This window comes from Xiphophorus hellerii, chromosome 11 (assembly GCF_003331165.1).
Source record: "Xiphophorus hellerii strain 12219 chromosome 11, Xiphophorus_hellerii-4.1, whole genome shotgun sequence".
Taxonomy (NCBI): domain Eukaryota; kingdom Metazoa; phylum Chordata; class Actinopteri; order Cyprinodontiformes; family Poeciliidae; genus Xiphophorus; species Xiphophorus hellerii.
The window spans coordinates 11,535,902-11,555,822 of record NC_045682.1 but is presented as its reverse complement, the minus strand read 5'-3'; the positions used below and the strand labels follow the sequence as shown (position 1 = coordinate 11,555,822).

The 19,921-nt window shown below is 41.7% G+C and overlaps 1 protein-coding gene across 5 annotated transcripts; it reads left to right on the top strand.

Annotated features, from left to right (window-relative positions):
* The first annotated feature begins 318 nt into the window (after window positions 1–318).
* On the top strand, window positions 319–19,570 carry map7d2a (MAP7 domain containing 2a). 5 transcript variants are annotated; one of them, XM_032577029.1, is made up of 18 exons: window positions 319–549; window positions 628–680; window positions 2,884–2,976; window positions 3,438–3,524; window positions 3,602–3,679; window positions 4,395–4,558; window positions 4,753–4,846; window positions 9,481–9,570; window positions 12,077–12,183; window positions 12,278–12,393; window positions 12,461–12,792; window positions 12,888–13,032; window positions 13,152–13,320; window positions 14,043–14,147; window positions 14,274–14,324; window positions 14,493–14,532; window positions 16,367–17,036; window positions 17,852–19,570. In XM_032577029.1, the coding sequence occupies exons 2-18, from the start codon at window positions 644–646 to the stop codon at window positions 18,072–18,074; spliced, it is 2,601 nt and encodes an 866-aa protein (XP_032432920.1). In that variant the 5' UTR covers window positions 319–549; window positions 628–643; the 3' UTR covers window positions 18,075–19,570. The 5 variants fall into 5 exon arrangements, with proteins under 5 accessions (XP_032432920.1, XP_032432918.1, XP_032432921.1 ...); XM_032577027.1 differs by having other exon boundaries at window positions 321–549; window positions 12,885–13,032; XM_032577028.1 differs by having other exon boundaries at window positions 324–549; window positions 12,464–12,792; window positions 12,885–13,032.
* Window positions 19,571–19,921: the final 351 nt, after the last annotated feature.

Here is a 19,921-nt window from a genome sequence, read left to right as displayed (position 1 = left end):
ACTACTTTTTCTTTATACCTCAATACCGAGAACTAAGCTCTACCGCCACTACAGTATCACATCGGCAATCGCAATGGCAATCCCCGTTACAAATATATATATATATATATATATAATATATATAGCCTTAATCAACAGAAGGCTTAAAAACATTGCGTGGAGGTATATAATTTAATTAGTGAAATTAATTACTGAATGGACGTTTACTAGAACTGTCAAATATTATGAACAATGATAGTTTAATGATGTGGATATGACAGCGAATTATTGGCCAGTATGTGCATTCTGTTATGTTTACTGCTAGAGTTGGACCTAGCTAAGCTGCGTGCTGTGCGCAACGTGGTAACAGTGCGCGCTCACGCACCCGATCGCATGCTCTCCATCATCCAGCAGCATCGATCTCCTCATCCACATCCTCTCAGCCTTTTCTAATGACCTTCAGTCCCTAGAGCTGCACGTCTCGGTTGTCTTTGTCCGCTGTGGTGGCTCCTGCTTTTTTTATTTTTTTGGAGTTGCTCTTGCCGCTGCTGTTGTTTTGGAGGAAAACAGGTACCTGCATCAGCATCACTGCGGACTGATTTGGTGGGACAACAGCTAATTCATTCATTTCTTTGTTTTCTGGCTCAGATCGCAGCTGAAATCCATGGCGAAAACGAACACGCCATCCATTGCAGTGACAGGTAAGGCTCATGCAAGGTTTATTTTGGACAGGTTTGAAACTGCGCTGTTGTATTTACGCCGGGATTAAAAGCAGACTCATGGATGACGCAACTGATCACCGCTTTCTGTGATGTCTGCACTTATCCGTTTTGTTGTGCAGATCTTTGTGTTTTTCTATAATAAAGCTTCCTAAAATTAATTAATAACACGCGGAAGAAACGTGTCAAATGTGTGTTTCTTTGTTTTCCCGCTTGATACGTGAATTCAGATGATCATTTTAGACAATGCGATTCACATCAACGAAAGCGTTGAACGACAAAAGCAGAAAAGACAACTTCCTATAAACATGACATGCTCATGGATTATATTCTCGTCATCAATTCTGTGATGATTGAAGCATGAGACAATATTAAACTCGATTAAGATTAATATTTTACTTTAAGTGAGTTTCCACACTCCCCACCCTGAAAGAGGGCACATTTCCCTGCAGGCCAGATCAAATTAGATATAATGAGAGCAGATTGGCCCTTTTCAGTGCTCACTGCTTCTAACAGAAAAAAGTCAACTGAAAACCACGGACTAAGATTTACAGCCATAGTTTAGGCGCTAACACCAAAACAATAAAAATAAAAACCTTTTGTTTTAACTTTAATTCTAATGTGATTGGTTTATGTGACAAAAAATGTAGGCCTCAAAGCAGGTACACCATATGCAACAATTTCAAAGGGCTGGATTACCTCACTATCATTATGGTAAAATTAATGCAGTAGTTAGAAATCTGGTACTTACAAAAGCCCAGTGTAAATTGAACTACAGTATTATCAATACAGTTTATAGAAAGTAGAGTTTGGGATTAGTGGAAGCTTTATTCTACTTATAAAAATTCAAAAGGGCAATTTTCCTTTTTCCTTTCCTTCCTTCTTTCTTTCTTTCTTTCTTTCTTTCTTTCTTTCTTTCTTTCTTTCTTTCTTTCTTTCTTTCTTTCTTTCTTTCTTTCTTTCTTTTTTTCTTTCTTTCTTTCAGCATCATATATTAACGAGGTGTCAAGCAGTATATTATGGAAGCTTAATATTTTGTCATTAAAAGGTCACATGCTCTAAAGACTAAAAATGTAGATATTTATGTGCTTAAATAAATGAAAACGTTTCCATTTATTTACGGAGCAGGGTGGTCATTGACCCCTCCTCCCCCTCTTGGGGTCGCTAGTGCTTCAAAAACGTAAAGGCTTCTCTAAAACCACCTGATTCATTACCTAATGGGTTTTTTGTGCCCTCAGGAGCATCAATAAAGTGTGTTTTTGTACAAATGTTGTAATCAGTGTGTTTAATCCAGCCAGTCGAGAACTTTGAAATTAGACCTGAGCAGCACTGGGTAAAGCACATTCAAGCTCGGACCTCATCAGTGTTACATGCCAGGTTTGACCTCTGACGTAAACCAAGTAATTCACTTGATGGAGTGAAGTGACTGTTTGTTGACAGTTTAGCTTGTGATGCACATATTGATTCAGTGAATTTGTGGGATTAAATGCCTTATATGGCAGTTTACACTGCTTTTGTGAGGAAGGCTCTGACAAAATTCAGCCTGCCATATTAAAACTTATTACATGTTTATTAGCTTTACTGCAAAATCTTTGACTATAACTGTGAATGATTTTATTCCTTGTGTCTGTTTGTAATTGATTGATGTGAGATTTTTTTTTACGACATGATAATGCAGATTAAGTAAAACACAGTTTCACAGTATTCACAAAAAATTGAAATCATAAAAACATTTAACTGCTTCTGCATTTGTTTCAATATAGATTTTAGTAAACAGTCTAGCAATTCACAGCATTAGGTAGGAGAGGGACAGTGTTCTGTATGCTTGAAAAAACTCTGATCACTCTAGCACTTTCTTATGCATCATATAAGAAACTGTGACTTATAGTCAAAAGGTCTTTAACTCATCAAAGGGACTTTAAATCATCCAAATGGTATCACTGATATTTTTTTATGTTTTTAAAATCTTAAATTTTAACACTGACCCAGGTCAAGTTATAGTCTTGTTTCAGTACATGTTATGAGTTGAAAGGGAGCATTTCCTTAATCTGTCAACCCCGACTGCTGGCTCACACTCATCGTCCACATAGAGCTTGCCATTACAGCTCCAGAGCATTTTCTCCATGCATTTTATTGTTAATGCAAGAAAATCACCCCTGTGAACTGTCATTACATTGTGCATTAGGTGAAAAGATGGAGCCACCATCCATTACTCTTCTTCCTGACAAGAAATCGCCGACAAACGGTCACAGCTCTCCTGGTCGGACGGGAAAAACAAGTGAGTAATCCTCTCTCCGTCTCTCGTGCTTCAGTCACATAAATCCCACTTTATTTCCACGTGATATCATCTGGATAAAAGTCCCTTAAAGTACAAAGATTTAGACTCCTATCCAATTTCTAGGAGGTTCCCCACAAAACTTTATTTGTATAGGCTTTATTTGGATATCCTGATGTCAGGGTTCATTGTTGTCAGGAGCTGATTACAACTCAGCAACGCTAACAAGAAAGGACAGTCAGCATATGTAAAGTGATGAGCACATCTCTATGGCCTGGTGTCGCGGTTCGTCCTCGACATAAGGCATTTTGCAACACAATGCATTTAACACACATAAGCTTCCTTCAATTGAATGCATGTCCGCCTCTGCTGGCAGAAAAGCAGTGCTGCAGCTTAGTGCTGAAGTCCTTTTCAGGACAATCCGAGAATGCGTTTTAACCCCCAGGTGATTGTTTTGATTCCAGCTCCATCTAACGCAGAGAAGAGGCCACACATGAACGGACATGCATCCCCCTCACATCTAACAAGTAACAATCATGGAGGGAAACAAAGTGAGTGTTCCGCCCCGACGATGCAATCCCTACTGCAGTCTTGCCGACTTTTTCTGACATCATTACTAATCTTTTAGGTCAGGAAGGCTACATGAAGACTGACGACAGGATGCGTTTAGCCAAAGAGAGACGAGAGGAGAGGGAGAGGAGTCTGGGTAGGTTGATATCTTGTTTTTATTTTTGCTCAAAGCTTTCTTTGTAAAGTTTGCTTGTGATATAATGTCTGTGGACCTTAATGGGTTGTATGAGGGCTTGTAGAAGATTCATTTAGAGTTCACTGGGTTCCTGATATGATGAGCTGTGTCATCATGGAAAGTCTGAGAGCAACACTGAATGGTCTACAAAAGTAGGTCTTCGACTAGGAGATAATCTTGCTTCGCCAGTGGTTGCCCCATGGTGACAAGGATTTTTATCTCAGTGATTTAATCTTGAACATAGAGAGACAGGCGAAATCAAACTCAGTCTAGCTCAGAGGTGCAAACTACAATAAACTTAAAAAATTTGTATTCTAACTTAGAAACCAGATTTTTGTGATCTTAGTCATCATGCCACATCTTCACTGGGTATTATTTGTCCACTTTGTCCAAAAGTTTGCCAAATGTCCCAGATTATGAGAACATCTCTTGCAATCCTTTACAATGCTAATAGATAATAGATAACACAATGTGAACTAAAGAGCACTGTATGCTGAAAATGAATCAAATGTTACTTTAGCTACTTATTAGTCTAAATGTGTGAAGAAACATTTAGACTAATACTTGCACTATTTCCGTTTTTGACAGAAATAGTGGAAACAAATTATGTTAATGTTTAACTACATAACATAATTTAAAACCATAAATTGTGGTTTTAAATCCTTGTCTCTTGCAGCGGCCAGAGAGCAGCTGATCAGGGAGAAGGAGCGCAGGGCTCAACTGCAGTATGAGCGCACCGTGGAGGAGCGCTGGAAACGGCTGGAGGAGCAGAGGCAGAAAGAGGAGCTCCGGAGAGCCGCAGTGGAGGAGAAGAGGAGGCAGCAGCTCGAGGAGGAGAGGGTCAGATGAGTTTAAAAGTTTTGTTTTCAGACCTTGACATTGTGTAGTACCAGACTTAAAAAGCATGTTAAGGTTGATCTCTTTTGACTTCCTGCGTAGTATTTGGAATATAGCTGCTGATATTTTTGGAATGCCAAAGTCCAAGACGAGGTGAGGGAATTTAAACAAAGCAAGTTTATCCATGTTACACGCAGGAGCGGCTTGAGGCCCTCATGAAACGTTCTCTGGAAAGAAGCCTTCAGCTGGAGCAGAGAACAAAACGCTGGGGAAGAGGTTATCCTGGAGCAGGTAGGGAGGTTCAGATACAAATGTTGTTTGTTCTGTAAGACTCAAGGATCTTTGTTGCCCTGCACACTTACTGACTCTTACTAAACATGTGTGTAAAGCCTTAAAGCCTAGTAGAAAAGCAAAATCTCACCGTGACTAACTGGAAAAACTTCAACCTTTGCTTACATTTATCCAGAAATAAAACATCTCATGTTAAGAACAGAGTTTGTTTTTTGCAAAACAATTAACTCCCCACTTATTAGTTCAACTGAATTTATTTAAACTGATTACGACTAAAACATATTTTAAAGTTGATTAGAGTGTCTGGGAATCTTTCGTCTACAAAAGGCCTCTAATTAAAATAGGAAAGCAAAAAGCACATGTGATTAAAATGGAAATATATCAGTCTTGATAAGTCAGGAGAAGGCTACAGGATCCTGCAATCAGTGTTTTGTAATGAAATTTTGAGCATATTCTCTGGACAAATATATTCCATTTAATTTAAAATGGTTATAATTTCAGCAGGAGAAATATTCACAACACAGCAATGGTTCAGCTGACACAAAATCTAAATTCTTCCAGACGAAGAAATGAGACCCAGGAAAAGACTCAGGACTCCAGATTTTTTTAGGAAGATTATAATAAGTGAATAGGCAAAGATTTCTCACTATCTACATGCTCTAACCTTGTGAAATGTTTTAGGACAAGACTGAGTGCTGGCTTGTTAACAAAAGGGTTTCTTTTTTACAAAGCACTAACGGCATCAAGGGTTCCTTCTCTACCCCTCTCAATATAGAAAAAGTAAAGGTTAAATTTTTCTAAAGTTTTCATTGTAAGATTTTGCAACAACAACAAAAAGAAATAAATTAGCCCAAGCCTTTTTAGCATACACACGCAACATTGCGCATGTTTTAATGAGAGCTGCGACCATTGCTTGTGGCCTGCTTATTAAAGTTTGCATGAATGTATACACCAGATAAATAAGTGTGGAACATGTCAATGTTTAATTTTTCAGTTTAAATAGTCCTAATGGGGGCATCAACAGGGAATTTACCACGGGTCGATAACGACTCAAGTGATCCACGCATACAATGAAATCAGAGCAAATTAATCCACAAAGAATTTCCTAGGCAAAATTTTGGAAGTACATCCAAAGGGTTCACCTTTGGTCTCATCTGAGATCAAATTCTCCTAGTATTTTAACTGGCTTGTCAAAATCTACAGCATCAAACTTTAAACAAGCTCCATACTCATACAAGCTTCGTAGTCCATACTTGAGTCTTGGACTACGTGGACAACTCTTGGACCACTTTTTTGCTTATTTTTTTGACTTCTCTGTCAGAAATCTTAAAGAGGTACCTGGCAGTGGCTTATTTATGGACAAATGATCTTCTTTTCAGATTGTCACTCGAATGGGACTCACTGGAGAATTTAGAAGCTTAGAAATACACCTATAGCATTGCTGTTAGTATACTTTGCTGCATTTGAAATTTTATATGAAGATCTCTTTGCATTTACCAGTTGTAAATACTTCAATGCTTTGTTAATGAAAAGTCTTCTATAAAGGTCATCATTGAGGGACCTTAAATAATATGTGCTACAACTTTTAATTTCCATTTGGGATCTGTCGGGATCTGTGTTTTCTGTGTTCATTTAGAGTGTTTTGTGTCCTTGAGTCTCTTCGTTGTCCTGTCCTCCCCTTGATTGTTCCCAGGTGTGTCTCTTCTGTGATTACCCTCCCGTGTATTTAACTCCACCTGTGTTCCTTGTTCCTCGTCGGGTCCTCGTCAATGTTCAGTCTATTCGTGGTCAGTGTGTTCGATGTGCCTGCAGCTCGTTGTTTGGACTATGTTTCATCATTAAATCATCATAATTCATCATACCTGGGTCCGCTGCCTCTGCCTCACCACCTCACACCCGCACTTCATGACAGTAGGACCCGACCATACCGAACGGTGAGGCTCGCTTGGTAATGGACGCAGCTGGAGTGAGGTTCCCTCCCAAAAGGCGGAGCGGACCGAGGCGGAGATCCGGCAGGGAGGAGAGGGAGCTGACTGAAGCCCTCGCCGACCTGCAGCGGGAGCTATTCCGGGGGACAAGACTGGTGTTAGCACCCCCCGGATACGGCCCCCGTAGATTCCTTCGTCCGGGAAGCCAGCGACGTGAGCCGCCGGTGGAGCCGGCCCCTCGTCGCTTTCCGGAGCCGCCACCTCCGCTGTCTGCCCGGAGACAGCGACGTGAGCCGCCGGCAGACCCGGCCCCTCGTCGCTTTCCGGAGCCGCCACCTCCACGGTCAGCCCGGAGACAGCGACGTGAGCCGCCGGTGGACCCGGCCCCTCGTCGCCTTCCGGAGCTGTCACCCCCGCAGCCGGTTCCAAGGCTTCGCTGCGGCTCGCCCCCGCGGCCGGTTCCAAGGCTTCGCTGCGGCTCGCCCCCGCGGCCGGTTCCAAGGCTTCGCTGCGGCTCGCCCCCGCGGCCGGTTCCAAGGCTTCGCTGCGGCTCGCCCCCGCGGCCGGTTCCAAGGCTTCGCTGCGGCTCGCCCCCGCGGCCGGTTCCAAGGCTTCGCTGCGGCTCGCCCCCGCGGCCGGTTCCAAGGCTTCGCTGCGGCTCGCCTCCGCGGCCGGTTCCAAGGCTTCGCTGCGGCTCGCCTCCGCGGCCGGTTCCAAGGCTTCGCTGCGGCTCGCCTCCGCGGCCGGTTCCAAGGCTTCGCTGCGGCTCGCCTACGCGGCCGGTTCCAAGGCTTCGCTCCGGCGCACCCGAGGCCGAGTCAGCCGGCGTTCCAGCCGGAACACCCGAAGCCGAGTCAGCCGGCGTTCCAGCCGGCGCACCCGAGGCCGAGTCAGCCGGCGTTCCAGCCGGCGTTCCTTCCGAGACTCCCAGTGTTCCTTCCGAGACTCCCAGTGTTCCTTCCGAGACCCAGACCCCCAGCGCTCCGACTCAGACTCCCTGTGTTCCTCCAGAGACTCCCTGTGTTCCTACCGAGACCCAGACCCTCTACGTTCCTTCCGAGACCCCGACTCCCGAGACCCTCTACGTTCCCTCCGAGACCCCGACTCCCGAGACCCTCTGCGTTCCTCCTGAGACCCTGACCTCCAGCGTTCCTCCTGAGACCCTGACCTCCAGCGTTCCTCCTGAGACCCTGACCTCCAGCGTTCCGACCGAGACCCCCTGCGTTCCGACTCTGACCCTCTGCGTTCCGACTCTGACCCTCTGCGTTCCACCTGAGACCCTGACCCTCTGCGTTCCACCCGAGACCCTGACCCTCTGCGTTCCGACCGAGACCCCCAGTGTTCCACCCGAGACCGAGACCCCCAGTGTTCCACCCGAGACCCTGCATAGGGGGGCTCGTCGTCGCCGTCTGTGGGCGGCCCCCGGGGCTCATCATCGCCACCTCCAGGGCCGCGGACGGCCGCTGGACCGCCTCCTGGGGTCCCGCCTCCGAGGTTCCCGCCTCCAGCGCCGCGGACGGCCGCCGGACCGCCTCCGTGGTTCCCGCCTCCAGCGCCGCGGACGGCCGCCGGACCGCCTCCGTGGTTCCCGCCTCCAGCGCCGCGGACGGCCGCCGGACCGCCTCCGTGGTTCCCGCCTCCAGCGCCGCGGACGGCCGCCGGACCGCCTCCGTGGTTCCCGCCTCCAGCGCCGCGGACGGCCGCCGGACCGCCTCCGTGGTTCCCGCCGCCGCGGACGACCGCCAGACCACCTCTGTGGTTCCCGCCTCCTTTGCCTCCGCCCACCCTGTGGGTAGTTTTTTGTTTGTTTATGGACTCTTGGCCCTTCTTGTGTTTCCGCCCACGATGGTGGGTTGTTTTTTGTTTTTCTGGACTCTGGCCCCCCGTCCGGCGCCCCTCCGCCCACCCTTGTTGTGTTTTTTTTTTTTGGTTTTTTTTGTGGGCGTCTGGTAGCCGCCCTTGAGGGGGGGGTACTGTCGGGATCTGTGTTTTCTGTGTTCATTTAGAGTGTTTTGTGTCCTTGAGTCTCTTCGTTGTCCTGTCCTCCCCTTGATTGTTCCCAGGTGTGTCTCTTCTGTGATCAATAAGATGTTTTTGAATTTGAAGTGAATTGAATCAGTAAGGTAAATGATACTGAATGTCTTCTTAATACGGACAGAGTTCAGTTTCTTAGCTTCTGTCCCTTTTTGCTTATCATGTTCAACATGTATTCTAAGTTATCAATATGGTTATTTGCTTTGATTAACATTACATGTATGATCTACTTGAGTTTTACCAGATGTCAAAGATCCCATGAAACATTTTCCAAACTGAGAAAAACGTTGATGGTTTCAATATTTATTTTTCCCGCTGTATCTCTTTTCCCAGAGAGGCATTATAGAATTACATGTCGGCATGGGTGTCTCTTCTCCATCTGTAGAAATCACGTTCTGAACTTCTGCGAATAAATCCAGTGCTGGTAAATGCTAACAAAAACCAGCAATATTTTATTTATTATCACTCACGTTTCTGCTGTCACTGCATTCATCACTACAAAACATTTTCAAACTCACACAATATTCCAGTTCACTCTGCATCGTCACATCCCTGCTGGTATGTTAATTCTCACTCATTCGCCGCAGCTGGATAAGACCTTTATCAAAGAAACTGTTCATAATGCTCTGTTTGCTCTGCTCTGCTCTGCTCTGCTCTGCCTGCTGCCTCTAGGTGACTGTGAGAATGTCCCACTCCCTTTCTCTGCTGTCTCTGCCTTTTCCCATGGCATTGCCTCCCCCCATCCTGCTGTCAGCGGATCTGGTAAAGTTAAGCCCCCACCCATAACCTCCCAAATGCGTCTCCCCCATGTTCATCCAACAGTTACAGTGTCTGTGTGACCATGTTTGTTTCTAGATTGAAACAGGAGTTCAACAATGTAAACTCTTCTTGTGTTGCAGGAGGAGTTGGCTTCTTTTTGTGTTGGTCTGTGATATAATATGATGCAGTGTTTTGCAAAAGTTTTTATACCCTGTGAACTTTCTATCACATCTTAGTTTCTGCAAATATGTTTCAATTTTTTGTGTCAAAATTGTTGCAAAGCTATGCTTTTTAAAAATCCCCCTTTTCTGAGACACTGCTAAAATAAAATATATTGTTTAATCTCACTATCAGTACAGCTCTATGAAGGCCTCAGTAAATTGTTTGTTAGTGGACACCAGTGAGACATCCACAGGTAGGAGAGTCTGTTGACAGGATAACTATTAGTCACCTAACATTTATGCATCACAATGGCTCAGTCAAAGTCCACATCAAGATCTGAAGAGAAATACAGAGATGCTATGTTTATCAGATTTATTCTGTTTCTTCAATTTCACAATTTTGATCTACTTTGCATAAATGAAATCCATATGTTGCTTGCTACGTGACAAAATTTGGAAAGCCTCAAAGGGCATAAACATTTTAGCTTGACACTGTACATGTGTGATAATCTATATGCTCAGCCCGCTTTCATTATTCTCTGTTTGGTCTCCTCAGCGGAAGCCTCCATCACTGAGTTAGAGGAAATGAGGAGCCGCAAAAACTTGGACACACGTCTCCATGATTCAAATAGGGACAGATGTTATACCAGAATCCTTTACTGATTAACATTCACTCTGATTTTCTGGCCTTGATGTGAACTGAATTTAAGCAAATGCAATTCTGTTGATCATTTGGTGGATGAGCTCATTTTTGTTCAGATTTGTATTGGTGTACATTTGCAAACAGCACCACCTTGCAGGAATAATAACAATCGGAAAATGGACCAGCATCAGTGACTTTATGATTGTTGATGGGAACATGCTGTCCTCCATTATTCCATCTCCCATGGCCAGATTATTTGCTCTAGTAAACATATGCTTTCAGTGACTAAAACTCTGCACAGACTGCTTAAAAGCCAGCCTCTGGATTAATATTCCCAGCTTAGTGATCCCCTCAGTAACTAGGAACATGCTAAAGAGAATTGGATCAGGATGTCTTGGATATCTCAGTGGTCTGAAGAGTTTGGAATGTTTGTTTAGTTTTTCTTTTACATTTTTAACCTGGGATTGGGATTAGAAAATGACAGCAGCCATGTGGTTTTCTGACTTTGGCTTTTAACAGCAGACGGATGCAGAGATAAATCACACATGACCTAGAATAAAAATAGACACAGATATTGTTAGCCCAATGAGATGACTTCTGCACTCCTCAGAGCTTGCTCTTATGTCGGGTAGTTACAAAGACTATTTCTGGTGTCTTTCAATGAGGCCTATATTTAGGGCTTGGCTTGTTTTTTTTGTGATTGTGCTTTTTACAGCAAGTCTTTGTCTTTTTTTTTATCTTCTAACACTGTTTAAAGTGTGGCAGTTCAGAAACAATGTTTCTGGATTACTGTTTTTACATGATATTTTATTAAGGAAAAAGAAGGTAAATTTACTAACTGCAAGTATTCATGTTAAACCTTTACACAAAATCTAACCTTGACAAAACACTGACAAGGTAATATTTTGAAGTAGCTATATTCAGCAAAATAACCAATGTCAGTCACACTTACTATTGACCACAACAGTTACTAAGAATACATTTATCTGAAACATTTTTGAGAGACATGATAGGAAGGAGTCTTTTTTGTTCTACCATCACAATGCAAATATAATGGAGTTTGCCAAACTCGACTGGGACATTCCCAGTTCACAGAGAACCTACAAGAGAAGCCAGGACTCTGGATTATTTAGAGATTGTGCAAAGATCACTCTATAATCCCACCTACTTGTGAGATGTTATAGCTGAACACTAAATGCAATCCTGTTGGCAAAAAGTTCAGCTTTACTAAATTTCTCATTAGGGTTATGCTACTGCAAAAAGATTAATTTATTAGAATATTATTCTGGAAACTAGATGTTTGCATCCACTTTTTAAAGACACAGTTTGGCCTCATCGTCTCACATTAAATTATTCAATTTAAGGTCAAATAGGATTAACAAATTTATTTTAGATTTACTAATTGTCAGACTAGTATAAGAGTTTATTTAAAGAATTTAAAAAAAACCCCACAAACACCTGTGGATAGTGGCACAGAAAATGAGAAATTAAAGCCTATGTGTCTGTTTATACATTGTATGTCAACATCTGGTTTCCTTTGGTTTTATAACACCATTTTGTCACCAACAAATTAGACTCTGAATATGAGTTCATACAAGTTATGTATTCTGTAGTTGAGTTCACTTTACACTGTCCAGGCAAATCTTTTCTGTCTGTATGATATTCAGTTGTAGAAACTGATTCAAATGTGTGTGCTGTTGTGCAGCACCCTGCAGCCCTCACAGGTCACCTTTCTGCAATGCACTCAATGCTGCAGCTCCCAACAGAGCTGGACTTCAGGGAGGCTCCCAGTCCACTCCCAGTACCCCCAAGGTCAGATCTTCATGTCATGTTAAGCATACTTACACAAAATGAGCAGCAGTTGGATAAACACTAGTTTTAAACTTTATTCATACTCTGTTTTCAGAAAGAGCGGCTGCGCCGAGACAGAAGAACTGCTTCCCCAGTTTGTGGATCCCCTGTGCGAAGATCTGAATCCCCAGCAAGTGTCGCTAGGCAGCTGACTTTTCCCTCTGCCTCCAGGTAAGATTATTTGTTGCAGAAATGAAAGGTCAAATATGCAGTTCCCTATCGTCAGTCTTTCTTTTAGCAGATTAGCGTCTAAGACCCGTACCCAGTCTCCCAGCAGTTCTCCTCAGTATCACCGATCTCCAACCAGATGTCACCCTAACCAGAATGACGGCAGGAAAGGAGAGGATAAGAAGCTGGAAAGAAGGGGGGAACAACCCAAAGCTGAGTCAGCAACAAGAACCAATGCAGAAACTAAAAACCTAAACTCATCTTCACAAGGCCAATTTGTTAGGAATTTGAACAGCGAAACGCATGAGAAGAATCATTCGCCTGACAGAAGGAACCAAATGTCACCAAGACCGGATCCTTCAGAGAGAAGATTGCATGTCAACGGACAGAATGGAGACAAAGGTGAAGCTAGATTTACCCGCAAATGCATTAGAATTTATCTCAACGCACATTTCATGTAAGGATTTTAACGACATCTTTCCCATGTTTTTTAGAAGCTGTTGCAAACACACCCACAGGAAAAGTGGGAGCTGGCACGACAAATGCAGAGGAGGCTACGAGGCTGCTGGCAGAGCGCAGGCGCCAGGCACGAGCTCAGAAAGAACTGGAGGAGAAGAAACAGGAAAAAGAGCAAGAGGAAAGGTGAGTCCCTTGTAAAAATTTGGAGTTCTGACAGCTGGTTTGGACAGTGAGTCTTTGTAGACTAAACTTGTAAAAATAGAGTTTTGATCCTTGCTCTTGATATTGACAATTTCGATCAGATTGAGGGAAGAGGAACAGAAGAAGCAGCTTGCTCAGCAGCAACAGGGGCAACAAGTGAAGGTACAACAAGGGGAGGTGAGACGGAACAATGTGATGGACCACCACAGGCTCAAGCTGGAGGAAGACAAAAGAAAGGAAGAGCAACAGGAGGTCCAGATTGAAGCAGAGGTCAGTCACAACATAGAGGCAAATATAAAGCTTTACTTGATGGTTGTACAGTACCTTGCAAAGATATTCATACTCATTGAATACATTTTATATTTTGTGATGCACAACAACCCCAATGCCAAGCTGAGTGGCATTGAAGTTTTCCACTCACTTGTTGTGAGTTCTAACAAAATAACTCAGTTTATTTTGTTAAACTGACCTAAAGCTGTAACTCTTGCTGTAACTGGAGTGAAAATAAATGTCAAACTCAGTCTTCAATTAGATTTAGGTTTGGACTTTGACTAGGTCATTCTAATACATTGATGTTCTTTGATCTAAACCATTGAATTGTTGCTATGGTTGTATGTCTCAGGTTCCTGTTTTTAGCCAAATCCATTTTTTCGTTAATCTTGACCAGCATTCCTGTCTCTGGTAGGAAAAGAACATCCCCAAAGCATTATGCTGCCACCACCCCGTTTCCTCATGAGAATGGTGTTGGTAGAATAAGGTTGAGTTCCCTAAAGGCATTTCTATTTTGGTGTCATCTGACCAGAGAGTTTATGAGTTTTTTTCAGCAAAGCTTGTCTTCTTGCCAGATTTGTAGAGTGTAGGCAAAATGTTACAAAGTATACAGGGTATGAATAGTTTTGGAAAACACTATCTTCACTTTTTATAGATATTTCTTTTTGTAGATGTTTAATTTTTTTTTTACAACAACTCCACTTGTTTTCTATGACAAATAGAAAGACAAAGCAAAGGTCCAGGCTAAAGAAGACGCAGAGCGTCAGCGGCAAGGCAGAGAACAGCAGACACAACAGGAAGAGGAAGAGCGGCAACTCAGGAAAAAGGTTTAGTTTAACAGAAATATCTTCAGAAATTAGCAAAAGCAATCCGAGGTTCATGGCTACAGTTTCCAATGTAAATATTCTAATTCAATAGTCAGAAAGTAAATCCCCATTTAAAATGTTTTGCAGAGAATTGAGGAGATTATGAAGAGAACCAGGAAGAGTGAAGCTGACATGAAGGTACTGTGAGAGGCCTTTATCACCTGCAGATTGCGCAGCCAAGCTCCCCCCCTTCTAACTTCCTTTTATGGACTGCTTGACTTTCTGTTTTTGCTATTATTATTAAATTTTATTATTAATGACTCTTTGGTTTTGTGTCCTCATTGCCTCTGTTGTGCACTGAATCAGAAAGAGGAGCAGGTGCAGACGTTGGCGGTCTCACCTCCAGGTTAGTATACGTCCGGTCAGCCTGAAAACGTGTTTAAGTTTGCTTGCTGTCCATGCTTATTTCGCCCCTTGGCTGTATGCCTTGCTGCTGTAAAAATGCAAACAGGGCATGTGTGGTTTCTGATTTCATTTTTCCTATCAGCAAATCTTAAGCATGTGCAACAGCAATCTTAATTTCTCTGAGTTGGATTGTCTAAGTCTTGCAGACGGCAGCGACTTCTGATGCTTTGGCTTTGGTTCTTCAGAATGTGCAAAAAAGAATCCAACAATAAAAAAACAAAACAAAAAAAACCCAAACTCTATTGGTGCTCCTGGTCATGGATTTTAGTCTCATGATGAAGATCAGACTTTGCATGGGGACTGCAAACTGCATTCACCAAGACTGATTGATTATGCAGTTATTAGGCAAAATAGTTTACATAATTACTACACAACATTGCAAAAATATTGTTCACTACCCCATTTATTTTTTCAGATAATATAAAATAGATGGCACAAAACTATGATAAATTTAGTTAATAATTTTGACTAAATTATTAACTAATTTAATAATCGGTTTTAATCGGTCATCGGTTTTACGTCCAGAAGCAGCCAATGCCTCAAAAACCACCACTGTTCAAAACTGTACATTCAAACACTTCACACATGAATAAAAAGAAACAAAAAAACCCCTGATTTATTAAATGCTTGTACAGCGAGCTGCAGTTAATTTGGCCTCCAAACCTATGAGTTAGCAACACAGTTTAGCTGGGATTGATGTCATCCTCAGGTCCAAGTTTCAGCTTCAGGGATAAACAGAACAGAACATAAGTAGCTACCAGCACTGGTTTCTGGTTCACTGTCATAAAATACCCCAAAGTTGCTTTATTTATTTTTTACTTCGCAAATAATGAATGCCAACATTTTTTTCCATTAATTAGGCAAGCAAAGCAATGACAATGAAATAGCCAGAGTTCAGAACTAAATATGGGAGAAAATATGTTGTGTTTTTGAAGAGTACTCTGATGTGCCCTCATTATCTGAAAGATTTGGAGAACCTTCAAAAGACACAAGGAATAAATATTGCTTAAACAAGAGGTGGAACGCTGATTGACTTCTACCAAATAACCCTGCACACTTTTACTTTTTCTATAAAACCTTTTTTTTTTGCTATATGCTTATATAAAAAAGCAAAAGTGTGCAGAGTTATTTGCTAGAGGTCAATCACTGTTCCACCTCTTGTCTTAGCAATATTTATTCATTCTGGCTTTTGAAGGTTCTCCAAATCTCTCAGATAATGGCATATGTCATATTACAAGGTGAAAAAAGTGACATTTTAAATGGGGTGCGAAAACTTTTGAGATCCACCACAGGTCAATTAATCCAATAACAAAATCTAAACTGCATGCCTATGATTTTAATCATTTTAATAGACGGTTTTCTTACCTGCTACTCATGTCAGAAAAGCTACTTGCCTAATAACTGTGCATGTTAAATGTGGCTCCCTGTGGAGGTGAAGAAGCAGCAGTGAAGGATTTTTTTCCTCTTGATGCTGATTGGACATCCCTCACTGCGTAGCTGTATCATGGGAGCTGACCGTAAAGCCAGGCCTCTCTTCTAAATGCCCTTGGAATATTTTGGCAGCATTGTGTAGGGAACTGACCTGCAATATGCAACTTAACACAATTTTATTGTTGAGTTTTATAATGAAAGAAAGGCTATTTTTGATCCCTGCTCTCTCTCCATGACTTTGGTCACCTTTATAAGCTCTGCATTTTTAACCAAGATCAAAGAAATACCCAGAAATATTGGAAGAACATTTCAAGTCCACTGTAATGTTTTTGTATTTTTCACAGGGGATGTAATTACCAAAGCTCATGTCATCAAGCAGGCAAGCAAAAAGGTTGAGTTTCAGGTAAAAGAGGAGATAATGGTGCAGGTTGAAACAAAGGAAAGTGTTACCCTCAAGAAAGAGGCAGCAGCAGCACAGATGGACAGTGAGAAGAGTAAACAAGTTCAAAATAACACTCACCCAGTCACCCAGGCACACTGTGTTCCTGAAAAGAGACCTGAGAAAAAACAAACCAGTAAAGAGAATTGTGGCAGCCAAATCAGCAAAGAGGCCAGCGTCAGCACATTCAAGCAGCAGGGCAGAGAGATGGAGTTGAATCTGAACACACAGCACAGATCCATTGTCAAAATCACCACACAAGTTCACAAAGAGTCGACTGAACTGACAGGAGACGCTAACGCAATGCAAAGACAGGGGAGTGTGATGAATGGAGCAGCGAAGGGTGAAGGAAGTGCCTTAAAATGCAGCCATCCGACCTCTGAAGGAAGCAAACAGCAAAGTAATGTATCAATCTCAGCTGAGGAAAAGGCTAAAACGGGGCCTAACGATGGAGTTGGTAGATCCTCTTTGACGATGGCACCGTTGGTCCATTTATCACCACCAGTCATCAAGCTGGAACCGCTAGATGTGAAAAGAACTGAATCCTGTGATGATGTGCAATCGATGGATGTTAGGTGAGTCCTTACTTACGGTGCCTCGCAGAAGTATTAATAATCTATGAACTTTCCCCGCATTCTTTGTGTTAGAACCAAAAACTTTAATGCATTTGCTTTGATTTTATACTATGGACCAACTCAAACAAGCTTTGCACATCTAGCGATTGAAAGTTTTGCCCAATCTTCTTGGCAAAATGGCTCAAGAATGTTGCATTTTTGTGATGTCTTTGATGTTGTTTAATCACTAATGTTTTATAACAAATCTCTGAGGCTTCCACAGAAAATCTGTTTTTAAACTAAGGTCAAATTAGTAGCAGGGGTGCACCAATAAAGCAGCCCCAATTTCCTTAATTTTGGGAGATGGATGATCAGCCAATACTTAGATGTGAAGCCGATTTTCCACCAATCTTATCTACCAGGGCAAATATCTAAAAAACAAACACTGTCCTCTTTTGCGCTGCTGTGATAAAGGTTTGACGGATAGACCCACCCATCAGGTCATGTCTGCACATTTGTTGTTAATAATTACCACCTCACTGCTGCCAACTTAGTGACTTTTTTTGCTATTTTTAGCAACAATTCAGACAAAAAAAAAAAACAAAAACGGTATTGGTCAAATTTGGAATCAGCAGTTCAGGCTTCTTAAAAGATCGGTAATCGGCCAGAAAACTGCAATCGGTGCACTCCTATTATTTAATAGCTGTATGCTCTTGATTGTATTTACGGTATCATTAGGGTGTGCCGTTGTGACATGACACAACATTTCCTGCCTCAGGAAAATTAAGCAGTTAAAATGCATTTAACTTCTGTTTCTTTCTCACAATGTGTTTCAGCCCTTCTTCGAAGGAGAAACTAATATCCATCCCTGAGTGTTCGCCAGATAATGAAATCGAACAGGGTTTCATGAGCCACAACCAAGCTCTTAAGGACTTGATGGACCTGACAGGGAGTGTCACACACACAAAGCTCCCTTCTGAGAGCACCATAGGTGACTGCAACAAGAATCTGATACGAGGAGTTGTTAGTCCAATGACAGATTCAAAGCTTATAGGGTAGCACTCCCATCCTCAAACAAGCTAAGCGTTTAGCTGTCGGTTTAACTCTTCCTCTTCTGCTTCTATCCACTTTCTTCTATGACTCTACAACCTGTGTGATTGTAGCTACAGGAATCGAGCCATAAAGACTGACTGAAAAATGCAAGCTGATAATGGAGCTTGTGAATTTATCTGTGAATGATTTCTTTTTGATTTAAAAGACAAAAATATGTAGGCTGACTCAAAAGTGCTTGTATATATGACGAAGTAGAAAAAAACCAAAAAAGAATTTAAATATCAGGGTTCTAGATAGAATAGAAACTAGAAAACACAGGTTTCCTTTCTTGCATTAGCTTGTTACAAATTGCACTGATTTCTCATAGACCTGATACAATATTGAATTATTAAGAATTACTATTCTTGTTACATTTCAAACTCTACCATCTTCCTGAATGTTTAGATTATATTCACTGACTTGGTGGAGTCACTGACTTGACTGTGTCAAGCTGTGTTATCCATGCATGTATTAATGAATTAAAGTATGAAAGTAAGACTCCACCCAAACTGGTAGAACCATTTTCTTCTTCACCCTATAAAACCTTATCATGGGACTGTTAACTTATTGAAATAATTCCCCTAAGTGCATGTCACAGAGCAAAAATGATGGCTGTCAAGAAAAGATGTTGCACCACTTTTCAAACAATAGCACACTAATATTTTTTTCTAGGTGAAAGGGGTGAATTTATGATGGTATAATAATCAAGCCAGGCACCCTTTATTTATGAATTTCTAAAAAGGCAGAGAAAAATTTTGACAGCTGGGAAAACTTTAGCTGTCAAGTTGACAGCTGAAGCAATTGTATCAGTTGCTACACATTGCTACACATTAAAGGCAATGTGTAGCAGCAACTTGCTTTGTCAGACACAGTTTCGGTAAATCTGTCATGCAGAATCAAAAGACTGGCTTTGGACTGACACTGTCCAGTGCAAGAACAATAAAGATTCTGCTTCAGCAAAAAACCTGTTTGGGCAGGTTGTGAAATAATAAACCATAGCAGGTATCATATTCCATGTTTGGAATTGAAGTTTTAGAAAAACATGCCTTAACAAGAAGTGACTGGTTCATGTCATTATTCTTTGTTTGGTTTTTTTTTCAGCAAGTGTGTGCAGCATTCTTGGAAATAGACTTTAGGCTCTTGAGCTATTTAAACTTCTTGAACACAAAAATTACAAGGTGATATTACCCAGGTGAAAACATGTATAGCATAACCATTGCATTTGCGCTGTTTTGCACATTAAATTATCTTCTTATAGACATGTGCATTCTGACTACTAACTAAAATATGGATGTAGAAAAAATGCTATTTTCAGGTCTGCTCATATACCATAACTCAATTGTATCACGATCAGCTTACATTATGCAAACACTGTGGACCTTGTTTGTGCATGGTTAGCATGGTCATCACTATGTAATCCAGTAGGAATCTAAATAAAAACAAATAAAGAGTGACAATAGGAATTTTGAGTTTCTGTGTTTGTTAATGTGAGTTTTCCTCAAGCTGGTAGTTTAAAGAAAACATAATTGAATGCAAAATGCAATCACATTGTACTGATTATCTAAGTTTATCTTTAGAAAAACAAATGCTCAAAGAACAAAATTATTGACAAGTGAAACTGATTGCATCTCCAGCAAGATCTGTCAGCTCTAATAAATTTCATAGTGCAAATATAACTCACTTATTTGTTACACAAATTGAATCATTGAATCATATTGGACTACACAGCAAATATTAAGTTATTTAAATAAAAGGGCAAAATACAATGTCTTACCTTAGTTCAGTAAAACTGTGAGTTTCTGTTGTCAACCCTT